We start from the raw sequence: 25,046 nt of genomic DNA, 5'->3' as shown, positions 1-25,046 counted from the left end.
GAAAGAGAATTAAAGTTTTCGGTATTGCAGTCAAAGGCCTTGCTAAAGAGCCATTTTATGAAATAAAATTGGCTTTCTAAAGTAAAAAATAAAACATGATAAGAAATTGGGGATAAGCACACATACAGCTATGGCTCTGTGTAATAATCCATATGACTCAATATAATACTATATAACAAATTCCTGCCCATCACCTCCTCTTATCCTTACCATTATGCAAACATAATACGTATTGAAATTCCCACAGAAGTGTGATACCAAATCCTGCTAAAAGATGCTAAAAAGAAATCCCACTTTCCTATGGTATTATGTTCTTCTGGAGATATCTGAGAGCTTCATTTTATAAAATTTGAAGCTCTGTAAAAATGAGAACCTGGGGAGCAAAAAAGCATAATTACTTCTGTGTCCTTTTGGACATTAGGGTAATTTATCTACTGGCAGCTGCTGGGACTGACTGGCCAGCAATATAATCCAGTAGTCTTTTATCCTTATATTTGTCATACTTTATTTCTGTCTAGCCCTTGCTTTTCAGGATCTCTGTGTTATTCTTTACAGTTGAAATAAATGCCTTTTTGCTATTCAAGAGTAAATGCCAACCTTTTTCATGGCTATTTGTGGGATTTTTGCATTCATGGTTCCACTGGTGTTTAGCAGTGATTTTTTATGCATGCACAGCCAATCTGATCCAAAGCCCAGAGAACCTACTTGTGATTTATTTATATACTTCAGCAGGCTTTGGATCAGAACTTATGACTGTGGCCTTTATGAGACGTATTATTCTTGTAGATTGGCTACTACTGACAGAAGTTATTTTCCTAGGTGATAGCAACATAATACTGCATATGTTTGGTAACGTGAAAAAGTGCCCCTGTGGTATACCACCACAGGACTTCTCATGGAAGTAAACAGACTGCTCATTAACTTTTAATGGTCAAGGAGGGAGGGAGGAAAGAGGGAAGAAAGGGAGGAAAGAAAGGAAGGAAGAAGGAAAGAGGGTAGGGGGGAAGTGGAGTGGGCGAAGGAGGGAGGTCACACCACAACAAGAGAGAAAAGGAAACCATATTGATGTTCTCAGTGAAAGCCAGTATTATTAGATCTGTTGATCTGTTGAGAAGCTGAGAAGGAGGAAATTACATGCTCTCTTTTAAAATTTATCATTGTATTTTGTTTCTGTACTGAGTGCCTGGTTCTGCCAACCAAGATAATTTCTAAAACACAGCAGAGTCTACCTTGTAGTAATAAGGAGTGAAAAGTGAAGACTGTCATAGTGTAATTCATTAGACTTAGATGGTGATGTGTACTCTGGTGAAAATTAGGTTTCTTGCTGTTGAAGATGGGTTTCATTGTGCGCATCTCCTGGGACTACATCAACTATCACTTACCAGACAGATGCTAAATGCTACACTTGAAGTAGATTATCGCTTCCTCTTTCTTTGCTCCAGTTGATGGTCCTTTAACGTGCATGTTATTGGTCTGTTTAGAATTGGTGCCAGCTTTGAGTCTACACAATCTTTGTCATATGCAGCCATTACATTTCTAATACAATGGTACTGCATGATACGGGACAGAGGGAGATACGTCCATAAGCTTCATTTATGCTCATGTTCATCAACAGAAAGACAATATACATCCACTTGTTCCCTGTGCAGTAGCTGTAAGCTGGGGAGCAAGCTTTACTTCCAGGAACTACTGCTGAACTGTGATGGGGCTGTACCATGTTGGAAAGCTATTGCTTTTATTTTGCAAATCGGGGTGGCTTTAGAGGACAAAGCCTGCAATCATCCCGTTTTATTTGTTCTTCCTTGCTAGCAGTATGCCAAACAGCTCAAAAACAGGTGAGGAGTCCTCTTCTTGTGAAAGACCAAACAGGTCTTTCACATTGCCATGACTCAAAATTGATAGCTAATTCTATGATATCCAGCATGAAAAAAAGTACGACTGTAGGGTGTATGAAATGAAGTCATAGGCCATGTTCCTCAGTGCTGGCCAAAAGACATTGCCTGTTTCTTAGCTTGAAAATGAGTCAGCTCCATGTATTCTGGTTCTGTTTTCAGCTCTGGTTATTTGTGATCTCGGAATGATCTTTGCCACTCAACAGTATTGTATTCAGTTTTATGGTCTTAAAGGCAAAGGAAATCATTGCTACAACCTAAATTCCTTGGAGCAATGTTTGTAGTATTCAGGGCTTCTAGTTAGGGCTTCACATATTGTCAAAAAGGAAATAAAAGCAGGAAGAAGAATCACAGAGTCATAGAATCATAGAATACCAGGATGGAAGGGATCTCAAGGATCACCCACTCCAACCTTTCTGGGCAAAAGCATGGTCTGGACAAGATGGCCCAGCACCCAGTCCAGCTGAATCTTAAAGGTCTCCAATGTTGGGGAATCCACAGCTTCCCAAGGGAGATTATTCCAATGGCTGACTGTTCTCATTGTGAAAAATTCTCCTCTTGTGTCCAGTCAGAATCTCCCATTACCCCTTCTCTTTTCCATGTGACTCCTTGTAAAATGGGAGTCTCCATCTTCTTCGTAGCCACCCTTTAAACACTGGAACATGATGATAAGGTCTCCCCTGAGCCTTCTTTTCTCAAGGCTGAACAAACCCAGTTCTCTCAGCCTTTCCTTGTATGGCAGCTTCCTGGCCCTTTGATCATCTTGGTGGCTCTTCTCTGGACCATCTCCAGCCTGTCCACATCTTTTTTGCACAGTGGCGACCAAAACTGAACACGGTATCCCAGGTGTGGCCTGACAAGCGCTGAGTAGAGTGGGATAGTGACTTCCTTCTCTCTGCTGGTGATGCCCTCGTTGATGCAACCCAGCATCCTGTTGGCTTTCTTTGCTGCAGCAGCACATTGTTCACTCATATTGAACTTGTTGTCCACCAGGACCCGCAGGTCCCTTTCCACACAGCTGCTCCCCAGCTGGGTAGATCCCAGCCTGTGCTGCACTCCTGGATTATGTTTTCCCAGGTGCAAGGCCTTACACTTGTCTTTACTGAACTTAATGAGGTTCTTCTTAGCCCACTCTTCCAGCCTGTTCAGGTTTTCCTGCGGAGTGGCTCTCCCTTCCGAAGTGTCCGCTTCCCCACTCAGTTTAGTGTCATCAGCAAACTTCTTCAGGGTACACTTGATGCCGTTGTCCAGATCACTTATGAAGATATCAAACAGCGTTGGGCCCAGTATCGATCCCTGGGGGACCCCATTTGCGACAGGTTGCCAGTTTGAAAAGGAGCTATTTGCCCGCCCTCCAGGTGTGGCCTGTCAACCAGTTCCCACCCACCACACAGACCACTTGTCTAGACCATAATGCATCAGTTTCTCTAGGGGGAGGCTGTGGGAGACTGTGTTGAAACCTTTGGAGAAATCCAGGTAGACAATGTCCACTACTCACCCCCCATCAACTGAGCAGGTTACTTTGTTGTAGAAGGCGATCGAGTTTGTCAAGAACGATCTGCCCTTGGTGAATCCATGCTGGCTTTTCCCAATCACATGCTTCATTTGACTCGTGATAGCCCCCAGGAGGATTTGTTCCATAACTTTCCCAGGGACTGAAGTAAGACTGATGGGTTTATAATTTCCTGGATCCTTCTTTGAGCCCTTCTTGTAGATGGGCATGACATTAGCCTTCTGCTAGTCTTCTGGGGCATCCCCCAATCTCCACAACTTCTCAAAGATTATGGACAGTGGCCTCATAATGATGTCAGCCAGCTGTCTTAACAGCCTCAGGTGGGTAACATCAGGGCCCATCAATTTGAAGGGGTTGAGCTCCTCTAACAGTTCACGTACCAACTTTTCCTTCACTGGCAGTGGGTCTGTGTTTGCATCAACCTGGATTTTTGTTCCCAAGGCCTGGGGCCCAACAGAGCTGGTAAAGACGGAGGTGAAGAAAGTGCTGAGAACCTTTGCCTTTTCAGTGGTGTTGGTGACAAATTCACCTCTCCTGTTTAACAGCAGGCCAGTATTTTCCTTCTGTTTCTGCTTGTTGTTTATGTACCTGAAGGACTCTTCCTTGTAGTTTTTGACATCTCTGGCCAATTTCAATTAGAGCTGAGCTTTTGCTCAGAATGTGTTTCTTTTTTTACTGGACGTTTTCCCATTTGGCACTGTACCAAATTTCCTTCCTTAATACTTACTTGAAAAATACAGCTTAGATCTTAACACTACATTAATTATAAAAGATTACTTGGCAAGTTTTCATTATATATTGCTACGTAATTCTCCAGCAGCACTTACATGCAAATGCAGGAGCAATGGGATGAGAATAATAGAAAAGAGGTATCTTAAAAGGTTGACTGAGTTTCTTCCATAATCCTTCTCCTAGTTTAAACAGCTATCCCATTGAGTGCACTGCAAATGGAGCATCAGTGATAATCTGTATTTCTCTGGCATAGAAGTGTTTGATTATATATTTTCTAACTAGACTGCAATGGCCAGATTTATTGGGAAATGAAAGAAGGAGAAGAGGAACAGCAAACAGTTGCTATATTGAAAGAAAGCTGTCCATTGGCATTTATCCTCCTACGCGTTTTGCTCAGTAATTCACTTAGTCTGACTATGAATCATTATCAGACTGACTCCCAGGAAGAAAAATCACCAGGCAGCCACTGTATTAATAATAGTGATTACAGTTTTCTGTTGTATCTCAACAACTGTAGTTTATTCTACCTGATGCTTTTTTTTTTCTGTGGGGATAAAATGAAAAAACAAAACATTTTTCTCACTCAGTAGCTTTTTGGTTATTTTATTGAGCAGTGTCTCAGTGACCATAGGTATGAAGGAAGTGTAAAGTTTATGTTCAAATAAATAAACAAAAGGTGAAAGAAATACCAGATAATCTGAAGGTAACAAAATGTTTTATCAGAATTTTCCTGACTGATCTCCTCAGTTACATTTTAATAAGAGGTAAGTAGTCCAACACATTTTAGATGAGGAACAGAGAAGATTATCATACTGGAGTTAAACTGAAGACAGGTTAGCGCTGTGCCATCAATAGGGTATTCTCCTCAGGAACAGTCCATAATGTCTGGTTTTATACAGTACGTATTGTCTTTTTTGTATGCACGTTCACACAATACACAGAATACAGTGTAGGCATGCTGATACTTAGATACAAAAACAGCAAATAGGCACTAAACAAAATAAGAGATTAGATGGTTTGGCTTGCCTGAATGCATCTAGCTGCAAAGCAATTAGAATTTTTTTGTTGATTCTGGTAGCTTTATTTGAAATATTACACCCTACAGTTAGAAAACATATTGCATTCATTTTTCTGTCACTGTATATTTGCCAAAAAAATCTGTGGGATAAATATATTTGGCTCCTGCTCATTTAAAAGCAAGTTACTTTATTAGTGTTGAACTTTGACGATTTAAATGCTATTAAAGTTTTTTGAGTGGCCATTCAGTTAGTCTGTGGGCTGACTCTCTTTAACATAACCAGAATAATTTAATTTTTGAACACTTGACCTAGACATTGGCAAGCAATCCAGTCTTGGAAAAGCCACAAGCAATTAAATCACTGAGACATGCATAATAATTGGCTAAGCCCAAACCTGGAAGCCAAAACTGCTTCTCTGTAGTTGTGACTGTCCTGACAAGTAATTTCACCTGTCAAAGTCTGAGCTTTTTCAATCTGAAGAATTTTTATAAGTCTAATGAGACTGATCATGAACAGGCTGTGGGGGTAATTGTGGGTTTTGGAGGGGAAAAACACAAAACCCAAAAATCCTTACAATGAAGATCAAGAGGAAGCAGAAATGTTGTCTTCTACTGAGTAATGTGTAAAACTTCAAACGTCCATTTTTTGATGACCAAAATGTTTCCCTAGAATGCAATGTGTTATGTCGTGGCCTTTGTAATATGAGCTATGGTAATATTCACAAGATTAGTATTGGCAGTACTTCTCTCTTTGGGCCAGTAGTGTGCTCATCCAGAACGTGAATTGAAATCATTATTCTGCCTTGGAGGATTAGAGACTTCATTGTGCAGCTTTTGGGAATAAGCTAAAGGCCGTAGCTACTAATGGTATGAAGCATCCTGAGGTTGTTGATCTGCATCTCCTCTGTTCATCCAGTTCGCTATCTAAATAGTGAAGCAGAAATAAAGAGGAAAAAAAAAGAATAGTTTTACTGTTTGGTGTTCAGAGCAGTATTGATTTGGCATCTAAATTTAAACTTTGTCCCAGTATAAGTACCCACATCTTTTCATGGCCTTATTTCTGATTTCTCATATCTTAGATAAGATGTCTTTGCTCTAAAAAAACCCTTTTAAATCACTTAGCACTTTGAAGTGGTAAGTCAATAACATTTTTGATAAGGCAAATACATTATTAACAGTCCACACAGAGGGGATATCGTTCATCTCCTATATGTGTCCAATCTATATTTATAAAAGTAATGATATCACTGTGAAAGCAAAAGCTGATGAAAAATGGAGAGGAAGAAATTAAGGAGAGGGAAAGAATCCATCTCTCTTTTCTGCTGTCTTTCATCTATAACATAAACCATAGGGTTCACATCGGTTTAAATCATGAAATAATAAATGAGGTAGGAGCAATGGAAGACCTGAATCAGACCCATGATTATTTCTCTGCTACCCATTATTGCCAGTTTGAGAAGCAGTGTTTATACTCTGTAACTGGTTAGAGTCTAAAATGTACATGGTCTTAGATTGTATCCCTATTTCTACCTAACAGTAGATGTCTAACAGTGATGAGGTTAACCTCCCTGTGTTTCAAAGCTTACGCTTCTGAAGGAACTATGGCTTCTCACAAGTATTTAAAGCATTTCTTTTTCTTTAACTGACATTAGAGCTAGGACTTGTTGTAGTTCCTGAGGGGGCATGTGCTAGGATTATGCTCCTAGAAACGGGAGAAACATGATCCTAATAAGAGCTAAGAATGCAAACTCTGATGTCAGAACAACAGTTACTAAAGTGAAGTGCTGGGAAGTAGAATTTTCCAAGTAAAACATATCTCCTCGCGAATGCAATTTTCTGGCATCGTTATTAAACCCATAAAGCTCAAAGCTTTGTTTTTAATATTGTATTTCTTCAGAAACTACACCCATATTCAGTACGAAGAAGAAATGCAGAGTATTTGTTTCACATATTCAGAATCCCATTCATTGGGCTTGAGATTTACATTTTAAGTTCTTTATGTATATTTTCCATTGATTTAAAAAGTTGTCTTCCATTTTTCATCAATCGTATATTACATTCGGCCAGTCCTGATATGTGGTAGTAAACAGCAGCACTCGTAATGAAGGTTTACAGCCCAGGAGACACACAGACAGCAGTGTGAGAGCACGCTGAGAAACCCCTCTCCTGGCAAGTTGCTGGGAGGACCACAGCCCGCTCAGTTTCACAGCTTGCCTTCAGCCCTGCTCACTCTTCCCACTTGCATGGGATACCCACACGCAGAGTTGTGCAACACAGGCTTTTCTTTCAAGTGTTTTTACAAAAGACAGAAGTGCACTTAAGACCTTGTGGGCCAGATCTTCCAAAGACAGTAGCGGATAAAAGGCATGTACGAAATGAGAATTGGGCGCTCGTTGCAGGGATGGGAACACTGAGGCTAAGGATGAGGAGCAGAGTTAGGTATGAAGATTTCCTAGAAAGAAAGGCTAGGAAAATTTTCTTCAGACGTTTTACCCTGGGCAAGGGTGGTAAAGGTTATGGTGAAGGCAATCTTCCATTAACTTGTAATCTGCTGTGTTCAGGCTCATTTTCATTCACTGTGAATTGTCAGTTACTTCTTCAGAGCTGACAGCTTTGACAAACATTGCTTCCTCTGTGCACTCTTCAAGATATATCGTGCACATTTTTATTCTCCTCAGATTCCCAAAGCACAGTTTGGGGGAATTCATTTTCAAAGCTCAGTTTCAACAATATTTTTCAAAATGGCTGGCACTGCTTTGATTTATGATTTCCGTCATAACACCTACAGTAAAACAATCTGCTCTTGTTTAAAAACATTTGGTTCTTTCGCTTTTACTTTGGATTTCTGCAAGTCATGTAAACTGCAGCAGTTTCACCACCTGCTGCCTACACTGGGTGCATTTACGTTAATGCTTCAGTTCAGATCTGGAGTGGACTTTTGAAGCCAGTCTCCTGACTGCTCCCCACTTGCCAAGCTTTGGTTCGCAAGGTAGGGTTGTCTCAGTGCGTGACACGGGTTCATCTCAACTGATACTAAACAGGAGATGTGCTGCAGGAACGCACCTAGTGCACTTCAACAGCCGATGGGCATTCAGCCTGTGGGACCAGACAGAGCTAGGCTGAGGTAAAAACCTTCCAAAAGACATATGGTTTGGACATCTGGTCCTCAACCCCAACCGTTTCGCTCTATAAATCCACTCCTATTGGGCTGCACTGCTTGCTAATGTAGACACAACCATTATCTGCTCCAACATTTGCCACATTTATGCACAAACATGTATTTGGCTGCTAAAACATAATTTGGATCATCGTGACTGGACTCTGGTTCCTTCTGAAATTCCCCATGTTTCTGCCTCAGAGCGGAGCCGGCCATTGATACCCTGTACATTTCAATCCATAGCTTTTGATCAACACTACAACTTCTCACTACTTATGCCAGTGTGATTTTCCTCTTGACATACAACATGTACACAGATCGTGTTCCTTGTTACTGAGCTCAGTATCATTTTTACCATAGAAAGAGAGCTTCCATACTGCCTGTGTTCCTCAGTACTGAGATTACTTGTACTTCTGCAATTGCAAGCAATAATGGCATCCTTTGCTTATGTGACTTTTTCAGCTACGCTGGCTGCTGGACCACAAAGAAGAAAACTGATTAAAAGTTGTCAAATACCTGTTCAGATTTGCCAGCAGGAGCATTGATTTCGAGCATTCAGTTAATTTGTTGTAGCCTTAAGTCTTACATCTTGTCCTCTGCAACCATGAAATAAATACTTTTCATTTATCCGTGGTTGATTTCAAGCTAGCATTCATACAAACAGAATAGATATTTTTCTTTTTGTCAGCCAGAGAGTAGCTGAAACAGTATTTGCATCTTTTTCATACATAATATACATAGATCAGCTTCTTACCATGACTACTGGTGAGTGTATGGCAATGTGCAATTACATGAAAATCACTGCTCTAAAACTTTCTTTGGGGATTAAAGATTCATAGATGCTGTAAGATTTCAGTAAGGTGTAAACAACAAAGTTCTTTATGAAAGGAGAATCTTTTTATTATAATCACTTGACTGAATTGCCTTTGTTTCTACACAGAAAAATGGCAGAACATCATCAAATCTTTTTAGCAAGCTCATCTCATAGGTTTGAGGCCTTTCTGGGGCACGGGAAATAATGTTGTTCATCTCACTAAGCCTTCTGATTTCCCTCATTTTTTTCTGGCAATACTTATGAGAAGCTTCACATCCAGACTGCAAGAACAAACTTCCTTGGTCAGGCCAAAGCATCGCAGCACTGCCTACAGCCAGCATCCTCAGTAATTCCGCGTGCCCTGGCTCAGGATGTTGTGAGGGATTATGGTGCTGGCATGACACTGCCTTCTGGGATGAGCTAAAATTACTATTATCATTAGCTTCATGCTGGGGATTTGTTATATTATACGCTGAGGCACAGATAACGACAAGTCAAAGAATTTACATTCCACCTAACAAAACCACAAAATACAAAACTGAAAGTTGGAACGAGATTATAGTTTCTCTAATTTTAATGTATTTGTTTTACTTGAACGTGATAGTGGATTGTGGGGAATTTAAAGAGAAGATGCAAACGTGGGATAATGGCATTCATCAAGAGAAGCATGGAAGAAAGTACCCAAAAGTACAGTGGTGGGAGAGAGAAAAGAGTATGATTTTCAGTCAGTTCTATTGTCAGTGGTGGAAAGAGCAGAATAAGGGAAATGCGTATTGGGAAAAGATTTGTGATGGTGTTCTGAAGGACAGACTGCAGGTGAGCAATGGGGGTGGGTATGTCAGTGGAAAGAGAAAGGAGATTTCTGCTGCCTTGGGGCAACAGCAGGAGCCTGGGAAGTCTTGGGCTGTGGCAAAAGGAAGGAGCAAAAGAAACAGAGCATGGAGCGGGGAGCACAGCCTAACTCCGAGGGATGGCCGTGAGCAGCCAGCCCAGCCCAAACTGGCAAAGGCTTTCAAAGAGCCAGGGAGGGCTCTAAAGAGTTTGCTGCAGCTTGGAAAATCACCAAGCTGGCTGAAAGTAGACCTGGAAACAAGGGCCTGTCTGCAAGGATGCAGAGGGCAAGCCGAGAATTGTTATTTCTGTCCTGTCTGACCATGTTTGAAGGCTTTTCTATTTAAAAAGCTAATGATTCTAATTTATGTTTAAGTAAAATTGGATTTCCTGATTTTAGAAACCTTCAATATTTGTTAGAAAATTCACTGCAGAAGATCTGAGCAGATTTATCTCCCAAGTTTTGGTTGACTTGGGCTCGGAATTTCTTAAGGGAAGCTTTTGAGAGACAAGGTGAAATTAATATTAGACAGTCTTTTCTTGTGAAAAGCACATTAGAAATCAGAATATTTGCCCAGGTGATAAACTATAACTGACAGCTAATGTCTGGGAGAAGCGTGACTTGAGGAGGAGCTGGAAGCTTACCCTGTGTGCTCTAATCCCCACCTGCAGGATATTCAGATTCGTAACCCTGTGACTTCAACTCATTTTGGTTTGCTTGTCTGTTGTACCCAACGGTTTCTTATGTTGCTGTTTACGAGAAGTAAATGGGTGTATATACCGTCTGACCTGCAGTGCTTTTGATGCAGCAAGGTGATACTGGTAACTCGCTGGACTTGATACTTGTTGAATAATTTAGCTCAGGTTTGTTTCGAGGTAGCTAGCTATCCAGATGAACATCTTGTATTACTGCCTATTGTCATGGTTACGGGACCGGCTGTATCTCTTCTCCCCTCTCTGAGTTTCCTGAGTGCAATATGAGGGCTGTCCTTGCCTGGGGTGCAGTATAGCAAATCTTCTGCCGACAATCTGGGAAGTAGCACAACAGCCTGTAAATGAGCACTGGCTCATTTCAACATGTCTAATAGAATTCAAATGTGTGCATTGGATGCACTAATATTAGCTTTTAACTACTAGTAAGTGGGAAGCTAACTGAAGCAATTATATTTTCTTAGGTCTGTGCAGTCAGCTCTTGGTTTTAATTAGCCCTTTGAAGTATTACCAGAATTCCCTGTCAGGAAAAAACATTTATATGTATGCAAACACATAAACATACACAAAATATTATCTTATTTATATTACTACATTATATAAACAAAAGATTCTCAAAGCAGCTACTAACCCCTCACACTGATCTGTAGACTACTTGAGCATTTCTTATGGAAAATAATGGAGTCTTTGGTGAAGGATGTGCTCTCTGTGTCAGCGTTGCCTATGTCTGAAGTGGCCACAGTGAAATGCCGTGCCAGCCCCTCTGTCCTGGAGAAGGTGCCCTGCTGCCTCGCAGGACCTCCTGGCTGCTCTCACCCGGCAACTGGAAAGGGACATGGCTGGAGTGGCCATGCGTGGCCCTGGGTGGGCAAAGCCAAGCCACACAGCCAAGCTCTCCAGCCACAGCATCGCTCAGCTTTTCCCTTTTTCAGGGTAGAATCGCTCTTTGCCTCTTTCCTGCTGCGTAAGGATTTTTTTTAAACATCTTATTGCTTTTAATTAATTAAAAATCTTATTGGATGGCTGACTTCATTGGGCAGAAGTAACATTAATGACATCCGTATGATTAAAAGAGTTATTTGGAAAGGGGGGGTTTGCAGTAATTCCCAAGTTTTTTTGAATGCACATTTCTTTCACCTGGAAGCTCCTCCCCCTGTTTTCATAGAATCATAGAATGGTTTAGGTTGGAAGGGACCTTGAAGACCATCGAGTTCCAACCTCCCTGCCATAGGCAGGGACACCTCCCACTAGACCAGGTTGCTCAAAGCCCCATCCAGCCTGGCCTTGAACACCTCCAGGGATGGAGCTTCCACAACTCCTCTGGGCAACCTGTCCCAGTGCCTTACCACTCTCAAAGTGAAAAGTTTCTGCCTAATATCTAATCCAAATCCGCCTTCTTCCAGTTTGAATCCATTCCCTCTTGTCCTATCACTATGTGCCCTAGTAAAAAGTCCTTCCCAGCTCTCCTATAGGCCCCCTTTAGGTACTGGAAGGTCTCCGTGGAGCCTCTCTTCTCCAGGCTGAACAGTCCCAACTGTCTCAGCCTGTCCTCACAGGAGAGGTGCTCCAGCCCTCTGATCATCTTTGTGGCCCTCCTCTGGACCTGTTCCAACAGGTCCATGTCTTTCCTTTTATTTATTATTTCTGTATATTGTGTGTGAGGGTTTTTTTTGTTGTTTTCTGCTTTCCCTAGAGGTCCATAAGCGTGCAGGTCTGATATCTAAAACGTTCAAAAAGTGATTTAACTGTTGAAGGTAGGATTCAATGGTAGGTGTGCTAAGTATTTCTACAGATGAGGACTAAAAGAAGGGCAGGTACTCTGATCACAGATTGCAAACTATGTTTTAACTTTCCCACATGAAAAAATACATGGACGACAGTTTAGGTTTTAAATGTATTTAAATTTTTTGATTTCTAGGAACTTTGAACCAAAAGAACTGGGGAAAGAAATATTCAGCCTGCAATGGTGCCAAACAATCTCCTATTAATATAGATGAAGATCTCACCCAAGTAAATGTGAATCTGAAGAAACTTAAATTCCATGGATGGGAAAAGGAAACATTGGAAGATACTTTCATTCAGAACACTGGCAAAACAGGTAAAAAGTCAGATTTCATGTTTGGAGTTAAATGAGGTCAGAAAAGTAATATAGGACGGACAATCAACCAGGGACTTCTAATGAAACATTTTTATTTCACTTTTCCTTAGCTTGTGCATTCTGAATTTATCCATTAAATAAAAAAAAACAGGTGATGACAATAGCCAAGCATAATAGAGAAATCACTAAAACACAAATGAAAATTGTAGAGCCGAAGGAGTCACATCATTACTATCATTCCATCATGAGCACTTCATTGAAGCTAAACAGTAATTTAGCATTTGCTATGAAATAATGATAATTATTACTACATATCTAGAATCTGTAACAAGTATACAGAAATGATTTTTTAAAAGTATGAATAAATTACTTACTCATCTGGAAGCACTTCATGGATGAGTTGTGGTTGCAAAAAACTCAGGATGAGATTCATCTCCCCTACACACAGACACCTATAAGTAGACACTTGTGTCTGAATTACTCACTTAGACTTCTTCTTAAAGTCAAAGAAGAGAAATAGGTGCTTTTATGGTCCGATTTGTCTTACCTATCTTAGAAATGTATTTTAGAAAGTGATTTATGCTTCCAAGTGCCTATTTCTCCCAGCTATAAAAGAAGCTTACGGTGGCATTTACATTGTCAGTCAAATCTTTTCGCAACCACTTTGCTGTATAAATCCAGGATAGCAGTAACTAAAAGCTACTTGTTGGAAATACTGTTTCTTGTTTCAGGCATAGGTATGGAGGAAGGAATCTCTTAACAACTGTCTTTGACCTTCTACCAGTTCCAGTGGGACCCCTAGACTGGCAATTTTAGTTTAGTTCAGTTCAGTTCAGTTCAGTTTCATTATTCCTAATTTCTGTTCTTGGCCCCATCATATACTTCCTACATACTACTCCACAAATGACTGACTTCCCTCTTGCCCTACTACATGAGATAAATTGTGCATTTGTCTTTTCAAGAGATCCCTAAGGAAACATTCTTTGAAGTCCATAAAAGTGAACTAAGCTCTTCCTCATCAACAGCAATTCAGATATTATAAACGGAACTGCTAAGCTGTGCAGTTAAAATTGTTTTCAAGGTCTAAAGGAATGGAATGGAATGAAATGAAACTGAACTCCATTAGTGCTGTTTTAGCAAGAGGTCAAACAATTCACAATCGCTGGAGGTGGGAAAGCCAAATGTGGGGCTTTGGTCTATTCTACTCTGCTCATTCCCTCCAGAAGACAAATGCTCAGTCCCGTCTCCAGTTGGTGTACAGTTATGTCCAGCTGAAGACCTGTATTCACCTTCTCCCATGAAAGACTGCTCCACAGCTGAGGAGTCTCACAGACAGGATGGTTCTCCTTGGAGCTGGCTAAAATTTTCCTTTCGTGCGTTGCCCCATGATTTGTATCTAGAATTACGGTGATGATGGGTGGGGGCGTATTTTCCTTTTTGTTAAAAACACAGTTGCTTTCAGGAAGCTATGTATTTCAGGAATTTCTTTTTCTCAGATGGTCAGATTGGTGGCTAAGCCAGTTTTCTGAGCTTTTTAGTGTAGTTCTGTGGCTAGTTTCAGACAGCAGTAGACCAATGTAATAGCGCACTTCAGTAGATGACTATTTTATGAATTGTAGCATGAAATGAAACTTATTTCTCCATGCTAATAGTGAATTACCACACTTCTTACTTGGTTTAAATAACCAATTTCCTATCAAATTGCTTATGAAATACAGGGAAAAAGATGGTTCATATTTACCTTTAAGCACCTAATACTGAAATATGAGAGTCATAGGTGCCTTGGCTGGCGTCTCTATTGACACTTCTGTTTTTTCTCCCCTCTCTCTCTTTGTTCAGTGGAAATTAACCTGACAAATGATTATTATGTCAGTGGAGGTGGCTTAGACACCATATTCAAAGCAAGCAAGATCACTTTTCACTGGGGAAAATGCAACGTGTCATCAGACGGATCAGAACATAGTTTAGAAGGACAAAAGTTTCCTCTTGAGGTAAAGTACGGAATAGATTTTGATCATTTTGAGCATTTTGATAATTTGACATTCTGCAAAAAGTAATACTGTTTACTAAATGCCTTTGTTTATCACTTGATTAAAGTCTGTTTGCAAATATAATAATTGACTTGAATACAAATTAATAATATTTAAATGATGCATTTTAGAAGGGCAGCATAAGGCGTTATTCTGTGGCGTGTTGAGAATGCATAAACCGCTTTTTCACACACGTCTTCTAAAGTGACATTAGAAGTCGGTTCTGCTAAACTAACAGAGTTCAAGCTCCCACTAACCGTTGAGCTCCGATGAGGTTGGCCCACCAGATTCCACAGCAGTCAGTTGTTTAAAGTGTAAATGGACTTTTCAAAGCTGGGGCTTTGCTGAGAGCCCACGGGAGCTGCTGGGCCTTATTGAGCCAAAGCGTGGCCCATGTCGCTGGGCTGGAAAGAGAGCTGGCAGCAGCGTGCCAAAAGCCCCCAAGTGAGAGCAAGTCCTGGGCACAGCCGCATTCCCGGGCAGCCAGACCAGCGTATGTCTGGCTGGTTTGGCAGAATTGCGTGCAGCAGCATGGGGATGGGATGGAGGAGAGGAGTAGCTCTCACTGAGATCCGGGAGGCCACTCTGCAGACCAAACTTTCAACCCTCAACAGGGCGTTGTGATGATTTTCCAATTAAAAAGATGTAGTTGTGGCAGGCAACAGTGCTGCTTCTCACTCCAAGCGCTTTGGACTTCTATGTCAGAGCAAAGCAATACAACAGAGGTTCTCCCACAGTCTGTGGAGAGCTGTGAGCCAGGAGCTTTCCCTGGGCAGTGTCATTTTCTTTACCTCATTAGCCATTTAAAAATTCCCACTTACACTCCACCTGTCCTGAAGACGGAATATTCTCTTCTGTCATCATCAAAATCGTCATCAAAAGCTAGTAGGATCAGGACACTCACCCATTCATGTTGGTCCTCCTCATCACTGGAGGAAATTTCCCAACTGTATCCAGAGAAAGAGAGAAAGGAGTGCAACAAACCCAATGCCCATGACAGCAGTCAAATGCAGGCACAAAATACCTGATAATCTTTTATTACCAATGCTTCTCTGCACCTACTGCAAGGCAGATGCAGTAATGGCATCCTGCCATATTACTTGTGTTTTACCACTGATTTCAAGATTCATCTCACCTGCGTACTCTAGGTTAGATGTCCAGTATCAGCAAGTTATCTTGGCTTACCGTATTATCCATGGAGAGCATTGTGCTTCTTGAAAGGATAAGTCCTGCATACTCAGTGGTTTTCCAGGAGAGGTAATTTTTCGGTGGCTAACAGCTGACGAATTCCGTTCTATATCTTCAGATCAGGCATGTGACATAGAGAAAAAATCCTTATATTTGTAATTAAATTATTGCTTGGACATTTTTTCTTGAAAAGGGAATATAAATAACTGCACTGATTAATTTTTTTAATTTTTGGTATAACATTTGAATGTATTTTTATTTTCAGATGCAAATCTACTGCTATGATGCAGATCAGTTTACAAATTTCGAAGAGGCAATTAAAGGAAATGGAAAGTTAAGAGCTTTATCAGTTTTGTTTGAGGTAAACAAAATATATCTTTGTGTCATTAAACAAGCTTTGAAACATGGTAGATGTTCAAACTGAATTTAACTGGTTCCAATGTGTGATCACTGAGTTAAAAATTTGCATATATCTTTCTAATTTATTCTTACAGAAAAGCAAATGGGTAAAATACGCTTCCTCTGCTTTAAGTCCTCTGTAATTTTGGTGGTAAACTGCAGCTTTCAAAATTTTTTCATTAACCCTGTCCTGTTAAAAAAAATGCAATTTCTTTTTAACAGATTGGACTAGAAGATAATCCGGATTATAATCCAATCATTAATGGAGTAGATAGTGTTAGTCGTTTCGGTAAGTCTACCTCCATGTTTTATTGATTACCAATTACACCAAATTCTATTTCAGTGTAATTATGAAACCTTAAAGACATCAGGGAGCCAGATTCTCTAGAGCTCAGCCGTGGCTACTTTGTTGGAAACAACAGAAGTCATCTGTATAGACAAAGAGCTGGGCAATCACCAAACGTATGAAATTTAACATGAACAAATGCCAGATTCTGCACCTGAGACAGGGTAATCCTGGTAATGCGTACAAGCTGGGGGGCAAGAGGCTGGAGAGCAGCTCCACGGAAAGAGATATGAAGATCTGGGTTGATGGCAAGTTGAATATGAGTCAGTAGTATGCCTTGCCAGCCAAATGGGCCAACCGTGTCCTGGGGTGCATCAAGCACAGCATACCTAGCTCGTCGAGGGAGGCAGTAGTCCTACTTTACACTGGTGCAGCCCCACCTCAAGTACTGTGTGTAGTTTTGGGTGCCTTAATGTAAGAAGGGACATCAAACTATTAGAGGGTGTCCAGAGAAGGGCGACCAAGATGGTGAAAGGTCCCAAGGACAAGACTTACGAGGAGCAGCTGAGGTCACTTAACTTGTTCACCTTGGAGAAGAGAAGGCTGACGAGTGACCTCATCGCAGTCTACAACTTTCTCCAGGGGGGGCAGCAGAGGTGGAGGTGCTGATCTCTGTCTGGGCACCAGCAATAGGACATGGGGAAATGGAATGAAGCTGCGTCAGGGGAAGTTCAGATTGGACATTAGAAAAAGATTCTTCACTGAGAGGGTGGTAAGTCACTGGAACAGGCTCCTCAGGGAAGGAGCACATGGAGCACGGCACCAAGTCTGTCAGAGTTCAAGGAGCATCTGGATGGCCTCTTAGTCATATGGTTCAGGTTTAGGTAGTCCTGCAAGGAGCAGAGAGTTGGACTCGACATCTGCTGGAAAAGTATCACAGCGAGCTATAGGCAATCCAGGAGGCTCCTAGAGTCTTCCCTGGCAGCCTCTCTTCCCACACCTCTTGAGTGGATGTACCGCAAGGCAGGAACTGGGGGAGCAAAGTACCTTCCACTGTAAGAGAAGATCAAGTTTGTGACCACCTGAGGAACCTGACCATACAGAAGTCTATGGGACCTGATGAGATACATCCCGGAGTCCTGAGGGCATTGGCTGATGTAGTTGCCAAGCCACTCTCCATGAGATTTGAAAAGTCATGGCAGTTAAGTGAAGTCCCCAGTGACTGGAAAAAGGAAAACATTGCACCCGTTTTTAAAAAGGGCAAAAAGGAGTACCCAGGGAACTACCGACCTGTCAGCCTCACCTCTGTACCTAGGAAGATCATGTGACAGATCCTCCTAGAAGCTATGCTAAGGCACATGGAGGTGATTCAAGACAGCCAGCATGGCTTCACCAAGGGCAAGTCCTGCCTGATCAACCTCGTGGCCTTCTATGATGGAGTGACTACATCAGCGGACAAGAGCTATGAATGTTGTCTATCTGGACTTCTGTAAGGCCTTTGACATGGTCCTCCACAACATCCTTCTCTTTAAATTGGAGAGATATGGATTTGATGGGTGGACTGTTTGGTGGATGCGGAATTGGTTGGATGGTTGTAGCCAGAGGGTAGTGATCAATGGCTCGATGTCCAGATGGAGATCAGTGACAGGTGGTGTCCCTCAGGGGTCCATATTGGGACCAGTACTGTCTAATATCTTCATCAGTGACATATACAGTGGGATCAAGTGCACCCTCAGCAAGTTTGCAGATGACACCAAGCTGAGTGGTACGGTTGGCACACCTGAGGGAGGGAATGCCATCCAGACCTGGACAAGCTTGAGAAGTGGGCCCATGTGAACTTCATGAGGTTCAACAAGGCCAAGTGCAAGGTCCTGCACCCGGGTCAGGGCAATCCCTGGTATCAATAGGCTGGGGGAAGAAGGGATTGAGAGCCTGCCTTGGCGGTACTGGTAGATGAAAAGCTGGACATGAGCTGACAATGTGCACTCTTAGCCCAGAAAGCCAACCATATCCTGGGCTGCACCAAAAAAAGCATGGCCAGCAGGTCGAAGGAGGTGGTTGTGCCCCTTTACTCCACTCTGGTGAGACCCCACCTGGAGTATTGTGTCCAGCTCTGGAGTCCACAGCGCAGGAGAGACTTGGACCTGTTGGAGCGAGTCCAGAGGAGGGCCACAAGAATGATCAGAGGGCTGGAGCAGCTCTCCTATGAAGACAGGCTGAGAGAGTTGGGGTTGTTTAGCCTGGAGGAGAGAAGGCTCTGGAGAGATCTTATTGCATTCTTTCAGTAATTAAAAGGGGCTTATAAGAAAGATAAGGACAAACTTTTTGGTAGGGCCTGCTGTGATAGGACAAGGGGTAATGGCTTTTAACTAAAAGAGGGTTGATTTAGACTAGATATAAGGGAGGAATTCTTTACAATGAGGGTGGTGAAACACTGGCACAGGTTGCCCAGAGAGGTGGCAGATGCCCCATCCCTGGCAACATTCAAGGTCAGGTTGGACGGGGCTCTGAGCAACCTGATCTAATAGAAGATGTTCCTGCTCACTGCAGGAGGGTTGGACTAGATGACCTTTAAAGGTTCCTTCCAACCGAAACTTTTCTGTGATACTTTGATTCTATCCTTACGGGTCCCTTCCAACTCAAGATATTCTATGATTCTGTGATTTATTTACCCCAAGACTGAATATTTGTAACAACAGCAGTAAGGTCAAATGAATAAACGTAACAATCCTGAGGAAATTGCAACTCATTAAATGCTAAATCAAGAGAAATGTCTGATTTATTCTGTGGGCTTCTCTTAGTCTTACATTTCTGGATTTTTATATGTAGTTGGAAGCCAAATAACCCTGTTGCAACCATCCAAGATGTGTCTTACAAGTGTGAGACCGTATGAAAATCAATGTTCAGTAGACTCAGTGGGGCTGAATTAGTTTTTCGGTAGCTCCTGTGTAAATCTGAAATAATCCAATTATATTCTAGTTGTACTAGCATTATTAAAACCAAATATCGACACTTTGGTGTTTTAGAATCAGAGCACGTGGACTTCAGAGTGGTGCATGAGCAGATCTGGATTCTGTTTCTAACTCAGTTTCATGATGGCTTCACAGAAGAACAAACGTGAATTAGCACTGCCTTGAATACAGATACTTTCTTACATCATGCCATGATCTTAAGTAAATGGCTAACTTTGTCACAGTTTTCCTGTATGTAATGATACTTGAGCTTTGTAAAGCCCCTTAGGATCCATAGGTTGAAAGTGTAAAAAGCTATTAGTCCACTATTTTGAAAGCTTTCAGAAGTATGACACTAAAATCAAGATTGTTTTTCTCCGGAAAACAAGCGCCATTCAACAAATATAAAAGCGTGCAACTTTACAAAATTACAAAGACAGAGGAGGGGGAAATAGAAAGCAGTTAAGATTCATTATCTTTGTGTGCCATCTTCGATGAAATACAAAGGAGAAAAAGTAATACATCAAGGCAGATACTGTCCTACAGCCTTGGAAGGAGCTGTAAAACTATCAGCAGCAAGATTCAAGATACAGCCACTACATGGCACTTCAACAATGCACAGAATATAGTTTTCTTGAATAAAATGCAAATGAGCTCTGAAAATTCAGGTCATGACTAAATCAAGTTGTTTCTCCTGAAGAAAAGTGAATAGCACACAACCTGTCTTTGTCTGCAATGTACATGATCTGTTCTTGTCAGTCATATCTGTATTGTGCTTATTTGAATCCCAGTTGCTGAGTTCTCAAGCTCTGCAGAGGAGCAGTCCTGTTCCTTTCATACAAACTCTGTTTCTCATCATTCTTTGTAGGTGTTTGATTTTAGAATCTAGGCTGTCAGTCACATTAAAGGGCATTTTAAAATCCAAAGTTGGAAAATGTATGGTGGGATTCTTAGTATAAATGAGAAGTTCCCTGTCTCCAAGCATCTATGTAAAATGGACTGGGCATTCATTTTTACTGAGGGAAGAATGCGTTAACTTGACACATACCAGATAGCAAAGATAGCTTCTGTCTGGAGATTGATTAACGTGTTGACAGGAGAAAAAGTAGGATGTGCTTTGCTCGACACTGCTAAATGTTCCCCTTTTGTGACACATGGAGAGAAGAGAGGAGACAGCTCTTAAACCTTAACTCAGTGGAACAGTCACTGTACAGAAGAAAAGCATCAATGATTTGTAGTAAAGTGTTAATGTAATGTGCTGCTCGCACCAAATTTGTAAGGAATTACAAAGACAAAGACAGGTCAGAAATCTGTACAGGGCTCAAGAAGTAACGTACCTGTAAAACCACGAGTTAATGCACAGTCTGAAAATTCATTAGATATTCATAAATATTATCAAATAGGGAGAATTTTAAAATCAGTTATTTTAGATCGAAATAAGGTATATAAGGATCTACATTACTGCAGAATGTAAAGAACAAGTATTATTTTGGATGCACCAGACAATAAGGCAGATAATTGTCACGAGATTGATAACTGTCACAGACTGAAAAAATCTGCCTCGAGGAAGTTGGTACCGTTTCTGCCAATTTCTGTTGCTGGACCCTACTGCCATCCCAGCACAGACTTAGCTCTCTGTGGATGAACTCCCAGCAATTCCTCATGCATGCTCCCAGCTGACAAGGTATCAGGTAAACTGCTGACCTGAAAGACGTGATACTATTTTCAACAGAGTGGTCATACTCTCCTGCAGGAGGTCTTTGCATCCTTCTCTGTTTGTGTAAAACTGTTACTGTTTTTCACTGTATTATCACCATTTTAAAATCCCATGATCCACAGAAATTCTGCTTCTGCCATCATGAGTAATATAACTCTCAGGTCTAACATGGCAATAGTTCCCCAGCCAGAGATTTTCTGCAGAAGTTAAGAAACTCAGCAATTTTTCCAAATTCAGGGAGAGTTTGAAGCCATGTCATGACACCAAGAACAGAGATTTAACATATTTTTTCTTTGAAGTTCACATGTGAGACAAAGATTTGGCATCTTGGACATTTACGAGTAAACTTACAGGTGAACATATTCTTGTGAACCAATGTACTGATTACTTATTTATTACTGGAGTAGCTCATTATACCTTCCCAACTAAACAAAGTTGTTACTGAACAATACTTACTCTAGCTAAATAGAAAAGGCTCAGCAATTTATCTGTATGCTAATCTCTCTGGAGATCAAATTTTGAATAGCCTCAAAATTAGCATGTTCCTATAATGGTAACTCTTTTAGAGAGTGTGATTTGTATTTATTCATTGCTTCCCCAGTATTTTAACGATCTGACTCTAAAACCTTTTTTTTTTTTTTTTCAGGAAAACAGGCTGCCTTAGAACCATTTATTTTGCTGAATCTTTTGCCGAATGCAACAGACAAATATTACACTTATAATGGGTCTTTATCAACTCCTCCCTGCTCTGAAACAGTTGAATGGATTGTGTTTAAAGATACCATTAGTATTTCTGAAAACCAGGTAATTCATTTAATGTATTAAAACCAAACAATTGCACATAACACCAAAGAAAAGCAGTTGCTGTGTATATGGTAAAAACTCATGGCATTCATTGCCAGTCCAACAACCTAGCTTTTCTTTTATCTAGTTTTAATTTTTTCATGCAGCAATTAAATGTAAAAGCATATATATTACTTCTGCGTGTCTTTCCTCTTTTTTAGTTCAGGACTAGATTCTGAGTCATTTCTTGCCTTAGAAGGGAGTAAGAACACACTTCCTAGCTGTGCAGGCTCTCTGGACTTCTAGCCCAGAAAAAGAGGAATGCAAAACCCTCTTTCCATAATCCCCCAGCTAAATGGTGATGACTGGGCAGAACATAGCTCCAACAGCAGAGTGGTTGAGAAGTACAGGTGGAGTAACCCATTAGATATACTACTGGTACAGAGGAACAAAAGTTCAGTACCACCAGGGAGAACTCAACTGGGAGGCTCCACCCACGTTTTGGGGTTTTCCCCAGCGTTTTTGCCTGTTAGCAGCATATGTTAATTTGTTATGACTTGTGACTTCTTTTTTTCCTCACCTCTTCTAGTTAGCTGTATTCTGTGAAGTCCTTACAATGCAGCAGTCTGGCTATGTTATGCTGATGGACTACCTGCAAAACAACTTTCGAGAGCAGCAATATAAGTTCTTTGGGCAAGTGTTTTCCTCTTACACTGGACAAGAAGAAATTCATGAAGCAGGTATTTACCAAATAGTCATTCCTCTCTTCACAGGTTGAAAGACAATTTTCAGTAAAAGATTCATCCTAGTATGAAGAAACTAATTTTAAATTGTGTGGAAAGCAGCACGCAGTATTATTATTCATAAATCTATCACTTCAGAGAAAAAAACCTAGCAATCATAAAACATGTCAGATTAAATGGAGTGGAAAATTAAATGCTTGTCTTGACCAAACGTTCAGTGAAGATCACGTCAGTTCAAGCTTTCTTGCACTGCCCTTTTAATTTGTTTCAGGCTTAAACAAAGCTGCCCTTTCAGGGACTGCAAGAGGATTTTGCTTTACAAAGCCATTTGGTTCTTTCTTGTGTAATGTGGATGCTTTTCCAACAGAGGCTGAAGTGAGGTCACCAAATTCATTTCACGAAGTCTGATGAGAAAGTGATAGCTGGAGAGAATCCCAGAAGCCAGATTCTGTTCTCTGTTTTACCTAAAACCTCAGGGAAGTTTGTGAAAGTTATATGACCAAAACAGTACATTATGTTATAGGAAACAAGAACTAGCACTAAGTATGGAAGTCGATGATTTCTATACTCACAAGCACAGAAGAATGTATAGGAAACATCTAATTTGGGGGCATTATGTTGCTACTTGGGTGTGGATACCTGTAGCTTCTGAAACTCAGTTGCACTGAACTGTGCTTAATTAGATAGAGACGGGTGACTGAACCATGTGGTGTAAATGTTGTCCAGATTCGAAAGAAGTGTGGTTTCATTTTAATTCACCTTGGTTGGGTAGATATTTTTTTTTCCTACTGGAAGGATCCTCTGTATGAAACTTGCATACGAGCTAGGGGGTGTTCATCATTCAGAACTGCCAAAGGGCTGCGTCCCCTGCGCAAGTACATCATGCTGTTTAGCCACAGTGCTGCACAGGATAGCTTTACTGCTTCCTTTCTATAACCACTCAGTGACGCTTCTCTTTTGACCTCAGCTTGTCATGAACTGCTCAGATGGGTGCCCAGGATATGAGTTTTTTTGCATTGGTCTAAGCCAAGAAATATCTGCTCTGGCAGGGTTTTTTTGTTTAGGTACTAAGTAGCACTTGAAATTTTGAAGCTTGGAGAAGGAGTATGGAATTCAGCTGCAGCAATCAAGCATATTATAACAATTGAATACATTCCTGTTTCCAGAAAGACTTACAATGGACATTGTTGACTTGGCCTAACTTAAAGAAAGATCATCCTTCCCCAGATCCCTCCATTTAAAGTTCAGCAAAGGGCTATGAAGATGATTAGGGGATTGGAGCATCTTTCTTAGGAGGAAAGGCTGAGGGACTTGGGTCTTTTTAGTCTAGAGAAAAGAAGACTGAGGGGGGATCTTATCAATACTTGTAAATACTTAAAGGGAGGGTGCCAGATAGATGGGAAAAGTCTTTTTTCAGTGGTGCCCAGTGATAAAACAGGTAATGGGCACAGACTTGAACATAGGAAGTTCCATCTAAACATGAGGAGGGACTTCTTTACTTTGAGGGTGGCAGAGCACTGGCACAAGCTGCCCAGAGAGGTTGTGGAGTGAATGTCTGGAGACATTCAAAACCCACCTGGACGCCGTCCTGTGCAACCTGCTGTAGGTGACCCTGCTCGGGCAGAGGGGTTGGACTACATGATCTCCAGAGATGCCTTCCAACCCTGACCATTCTGTGATTCTGTGGTTCTGTGATTCTGTAATGAAAGTCTCTGGGACCTTACAGGTCACTGTAATACAGACCACCTTTTCTTATGTCCATGTTATCAGGAGGAAATTAATTTTCTCAGACCTTTTTAAATAGGAATCAATCTACAGAGAAGAAATGTCATAGGCAAAGGACCTTTGAAGGCAGAGACTGAGACTTCCTCTGCTACCTGCAATCACCTTTCCTCCCAGGTGGTTACGCTGCAGCCATGACCTTGGCCTTGACCCCTCAGCTCAGTCACTGCAATAGAAGGAAGCTCCTTTCAGCTATGCCATCCTAATCTAGATTTCCATAGAGACTGACAAGCAGAAAAGCTGGATTAAGAGAGATCCCTGCTTCCTTCTGTCCACTCCATGTGCTGACACCTGAAGGCACTTTCCACATGCTGTCCAAAGCAGCATGTGTGTTAAAACTGCATAGGAGGTTGCTTCCAACCAGTCCCATTTCTGTACTATATCAAAGAGAGAGTCTGTGA

General features: G+C 41.3%; 1 protein-coding gene across 1 annotated transcript in view; it reads left to right on the top strand.

Annotated features, from left to right (window-relative positions):
- The window catches only part of PTPRZ1 (protein tyrosine phosphatase, receptor-type, Z polypeptide 1), a 148,955-nt gene that overhangs the window by 67,806 nt on the left and 56,103 nt on the right, over positions 1-25,046 (top strand). Inside the window, exons 3-8 of the mRNA XM_009883671.1 lie at positions 12,587-12,766; positions 14,606-14,757; positions 16,250-16,345; positions 16,606-16,672; positions 21,984-22,141; positions 22,710-22,860. Coding sequence (XP_009881973.1) covers positions 12,587-12,766; positions 14,606-14,757; positions 16,250-16,345; positions 16,606-16,672; positions 21,984-22,141; positions 22,710-22,860 — 804 coding nt within the window. The remainder of the gene's footprint in view (positions 1-12,586; positions 12,767-14,605; positions 14,758-16,249; positions 16,346-16,605; positions 16,673-21,983; positions 22,142-22,709; positions 22,861-25,046) is intronic.

The sequence above is a fragment of the Charadrius vociferus genome, unplaced genomic scaffold (assembly GCF_000708025.1).
Source record: "Charadrius vociferus isolate BGI_N301 unplaced genomic scaffold, ASM70802v2 scaffold43, whole genome shotgun sequence".
Taxonomy (NCBI): Eukaryota; Metazoa; Chordata; class Aves; order Charadriiformes; family Charadriidae; genus Charadrius; species Charadrius vociferus.
Note: the sequence above shows the minus strand (reverse complement) of the source record. Positions and strands in the feature narration are given on the sequence as shown.